This window comes from Pteropus alecto, unplaced genomic scaffold (genome assembly GCF_000325575.1).
Source record: "Pteropus alecto unplaced genomic scaffold, ASM32557v1 scaffold59, whole genome shotgun sequence".
Lineage (NCBI taxonomy): Eukaryota > Metazoa > Chordata > Mammalia > Chiroptera > Pteropodidae > Pteropus > Pteropus alecto.
Genome location: NW_006443292.1, coordinates 4,860,451 through 4,865,021, shown reverse-complemented (window position 1 = coordinate 4,865,021; position 4,571 = coordinate 4,860,451). Strand labels below are relative to the sequence as shown.

General features: G+C 60.3%; 1 protein-coding gene across 1 annotated transcript in view; it reads right to left on the bottom strand.

Moving 5' to 3' along the window:
- Positions 1-4,571, bottom strand: part of LRRK1 (leucine rich repeat kinase 1) — a 112,030-nt gene that overhangs the window by 34,387 nt on the left and 73,072 nt on the right. Inside the window, exons 9-11 of the mRNA XM_025041236.1 lie at positions 4,280-4,426; positions 2,414-2,526; positions 1,301-1,377 (exon numbers count right to left, since the gene is read on the bottom strand). Of these exons, the coding sequence (XP_024897004.1) occupies positions 1,301-1,377; positions 2,414-2,526; positions 4,280-4,426 (337 nt within the window). The remainder of the gene's footprint in view (positions 1-1,300; positions 1,378-2,413; positions 2,527-4,279; positions 4,427-4,571) is intronic.

The window sequence follows — 4,571 nt, the reverse complement described above, 5'->3', positions numbered from 1 at the left end:
CCGCGGGCACCACTGGCGTTAGAAGTCTTAGCTCTCAGGGCTGGTTTTCACGTGAGGGTCAGGTCGACACCTGACCGAAGATAATGAACAAGAAGAACCCGTTTTCCTAAAAATAGTCTCTGCCGAACGGGCCGTGTTGTGTGAACAGCACAAGCATTCTAGGGAAAGCTCCGTTTCTGACGAGTTTGGGGGAAGACCCCAAACCCTCCTGAATCTCAGCCTAGGACAGCCCGTGGGGCCAAGGATGGCCATGTTCCCACGTGGACTTCGCTAGATCCCGCTGTGTGGCTGAGGATCTCGCAGGGCTGCTCTGCTGGAGCCCATCATGCTGGGCTGAAACCCGGCTCGGCTGCTGAGCAGCCACGTGGCGATGTCAGTTTACACGTCGAAGTCCTAACCCCCGGCGTGATGGTGTTGGGGGGTGAGGCCTCTGGGTGTGACGAGGTTTAGACGAGGCCATGAGGGTGGGCCCCCTGGTGGGGTTAGCGCCCTTATGAGAAGAGACACCAGAGAGCTTGGTCCCTCTCTCTCTGCCACGTGAGGGCACAGCAAGAAGGTGGCCATCTGCAAGCCAGGAAGAGAGACCTCGCCAGGAGCCGACCACGCTGGCGGCCCGATGTCGGGCCCGCAGCCTCCAGAAGGCGAGGAAGCACCGCTCAGCTGTCGAGGGCCCCAGCCCCTGCGCTGTGGTGAGGAGGCCCAAGACGCTCTGGGGGCCTCGGTGTCCCCATCTGCAAGATGGGGAACCAAATGCCCATCTCACCTTGTGAGGCTTCGAGAAAGACTAACATCTGTGACGTATGCAGGGCAGAGCGCCCACACCGCAGGCCACCCGCACACGGTGGCTGCTACTCTCGTCAGACCACAAACGGGACAGGGGTTCAGGATACCTCAGGCCACACGCGTCACACAAGCGAAGGACACAGCCTCACCTCCAGGGTTTTCGGTCAGATGTGGTCATCTCTGGCACTCCCGCGGGACACTGCGGGAAAGCCCTATAGAGCAGGGGTCCCCAACTCCTGGGCCGCGGACCGGTACGAGTCCATGGCCTGTTGGGAACCGGGCCGCAAAGCAGGTGAGCGGCGGGAGAGCCAGCAAAGCATCATCTGCCTCTGCAGCCGCTCCCAGCGCCAGCATCTCCGCCTCAGCTCCGCTTCACACCCTCAGGCGTTCGATTCTCACAGGAGCACCGGTCCCTGGGGCCACAAAGGTTGGGGACGGCTGCCCTAGAGGGCGAGGCCCCTGGCGGAGCAGGAGGCAAGAACCCGTCAGCATCCGCACCTCCCAGCCCAACACACACCTGTCTCGGTGCCGGAGCGCGGGCGGCCCCTGGTGGTGAAGAAGGAGATGCGCTTTGTTTTAAGTCCGTCTTCGTTTCTGGAGGGAGGAAGAAACGTCGGCATCTGAGGAAGGCTTAACGAAGACCTCGGGATGGGGGCTGTGACCGCATTAGGCCGAGGCACGCAGAAATAAGGGGGAAACTTCATCAGCAAGGTGTGGGGCCCCCCTGCAGCTGACGTGTCAGCGTCGACGGCCACGACCTGCTGATGGCACCCACTGTGCTCAGAGCGTTTTGGGGGAAAACTGTCCGGAGAAAAACTGTCGAATGCAGGTGTGACGGGCGGTTCCATGCCTGAGCTTTTCCACTCCGGGCAGGGGTGGGCGTTTCTGTGCCCAGCCCAACAGCCATTACCTTTTGGGGTGCTCTCAGGGGAGCTCTGGTTGGGGTGTAGGCTCCGTGAGGTGCCACCGAAGTGGCCTTCATGTGAACCAGGGTGGTTGGTCCCCAGGGCTCAAGGGCCGGCTAGGCTCATGCCCAGATTTTCTCCTTTTATGAAAAGACCTTGGGTAGGGGACCCTTTTATTTAATCTGTATGCATATGGCTTCGCGATTGGCAAAACCTTTTGCACAGATGACCGGGTGGGCTGAAGTGAGAACATTCTCCACCTTTGAGAGTTAGAAATGCAGGGGCACGGCCTCCCGTCCTCGAAATTCATACGCTAAAGTCTTAGCCCCGGGGCCCTCAGAATGGGACTATATTTAGGGACAAGGTCTTTACAGAGGTGATTCAGTAACACGAGGGTGACCCTAATCCAGTGACCAGTATTCTTATAAGAGGAGATCAGGGCACAGACTCTCCCAGAGGGACGACCCTGTGAGGACCAGGGCGAAGGTGACCAGCACATGACAAGGACAGAGGCCTCAGAACAGACCGGCTCTGTCAACGCCTCGATCAGGGACCTCCAGCCTCCAGACTGCAAGGAAAGAAACGTCCGCTGTCTGGGTCCCGGTCTGCGGCCCTTCGTCACATCTCGGCCGCCCCGACGAGCACATGGGGTCGCCCAGGGACCTGCTCACGCACTTCCTAAGCCTGCCGGGGACTAAGCCTGCCGGGGACGGGGACTCGCTTACTTGCCAAACTGGTTTCTGGAGAGATCCAGGGTTTTGAGTTGTTTGCAGGTCCATTTCTCCGGAGGTGGCAGTGTCACCAGCTGGTTTCCCTGTAACCTCAGGAACGTGAGGGCCTGGGACAGGCAGACAGAGAGAGAGGGAGGCGAAGATGCCGTGACCAGCACAAACGTTCGCGAGGCCCAGACTGAGGCGGAACCGAGGAGACAGGTCGGTTCTCTGAGGAAATGGGCCCGAGTGATTGTAACGGGTCCCGCTTCGCCGATCTCGGTGGAGTGGGCTCCAGAGAGGCTTAAAACTCACGAAATTACAGCAGGGAGCTTCGTAGGAGGGGCCTTCCCTCGAGACCCCGGGGGGAAACTATTCCAGGATGGAAGGAGGCCTCGTAAGAGTGACGACTACTGTGGGCCCGGCCTGGGAACAGTGGCCACCTCTGAAGGTCCTGGAGGCCACGGTGTCACCGTGGGAGGGGCACAGGATGAGGCCTCCTTGGGTGGGCTCAGGTGACATCCCAGAGAGGACCAGGGTGGCAGTGATGACACCGAGGTGGCCTGCCCCCATTGCTCATTATCTGCTCGCCGCGTGCCCAGGGCCAGCCATGTGGCTGTGGTGCCCTCGCTGACCGCCCGGCCCCTGGCCCTGATGTCCGCCGCTGCCTGTGGGCCCCACACGCCAACCCGGACGCTGCGGAGGAAGGCTCTACCCTCGGACTTGTGACGTCTTCCACCGAGAGGACAGGGACGGGGCCACCCGAGCCTGAGGCCATCACTGGGGACACCGACTGGCCTGTCCACGGAGGGGACGGGACAGGCCATCCCACTTTAAGCTCCTTATCCCGCACGCTCTGTCACCAACTTTGTTCAGGGGTCCACTCCCCCACCACCAGAAGCCCCCGCAGCCAGCCTGTCCGCCCAATGCCCATCGGAGGCCCCCCAACCCCCACCTGGAGGAAGGAACCCCAAAACCAGGTCGGATGCTGGGTGGTGTGAGGGGAGGGGAAACAGACCCAGGATGGGCTCACCCCGAGGGCAGAGGTCAGGGGTGGACGTGAACTGGCCAGGCGTGCCCTGCGGGTGGCCGTGACATGTGTCTACCCCCCCCTCACAGTGGACATGCTCAGGGCCCCTTCTCTGCCCAGGCGCCTATGACTTGATGGCCCTCGTCCTCGAGAACACGCATGCTGAGGGCGCCTTTTGGGGATCCCTGCACGTGGGGGGACCTCTCCAGGCTTTGGAGGGGAGCCTGTGGGGTCCCGGGGGGCCGGCATGGTGGGATTGGGGGCCATGGCCCGTGCACTCTGCCCCGATGCCCATTCTGGGGCCGGTCTGGGTGCCAGGGCCAGGTGACGAATGTGCCCCGTGCTCTGCCTCGAGGGGCCCCCATTCCTGTGTGGGGGGAGCAGAGACAGGTGCTGACCCACCACGGCGAGGAGGACCCATGGGACTCTGGAAGAGGGCCCCTTCCTGAGTTCCCGTCAGGAATTCCAGTCCTGTCCCCTCTGGGCAGGGACGCGGGGATGAGAAGCCCCGAAGGGCAGTGTCCCCGCGGCTCTGGGCTCCGCACGCCAGCAGAGCTCGGGGCTCGGGGGGCTCGGAACCAACGAGGGGCGCCGGGACCACGCTCACGAAGCTCAGTGTCGGAGCAGCGGCCCAGGCCCGGCTGCAGGTGCTCGGCACGTTCTCACCCCAACCTTCACTTACGACGGCGCCCACGTTTCCGGCAGTTGAACTTTTCTTTCGACTTTTAAAAAAATTTTTTTTTTTTTTTTTTTGGTCTCAGCAGCTCAGGAGAAGCGCCCAGATTTCACGACAGGGGCACGAGTTTCTCACGAGGGCTGAAAACGAGGGATGAGGGCGCCCTCAGACTTACGTCGAGCTGGAAAAGCCCCAGGGGGACTTCTCGGAGGGCGTTTTCTGAGAAATCCACGTCCTTGAGGTGGTTTTTCCAGAACACGGCCATTTTGTCTGGTAGACATTCCAACGCATTTTTGGGTTCTTGAATACAGTGTTCTAAGCTCTATCTTTGTATCAAGTTAGGTCATGAGAAAACAGTGTATTTAAACTTTATTAGTTTGTTACCCATAGAAATACCTTTAGTGAAATATGAGTTACTCATTTTTTAAAAAAAACAGGAACTCTTTGGTAAAGTTTCCTAGAATTTC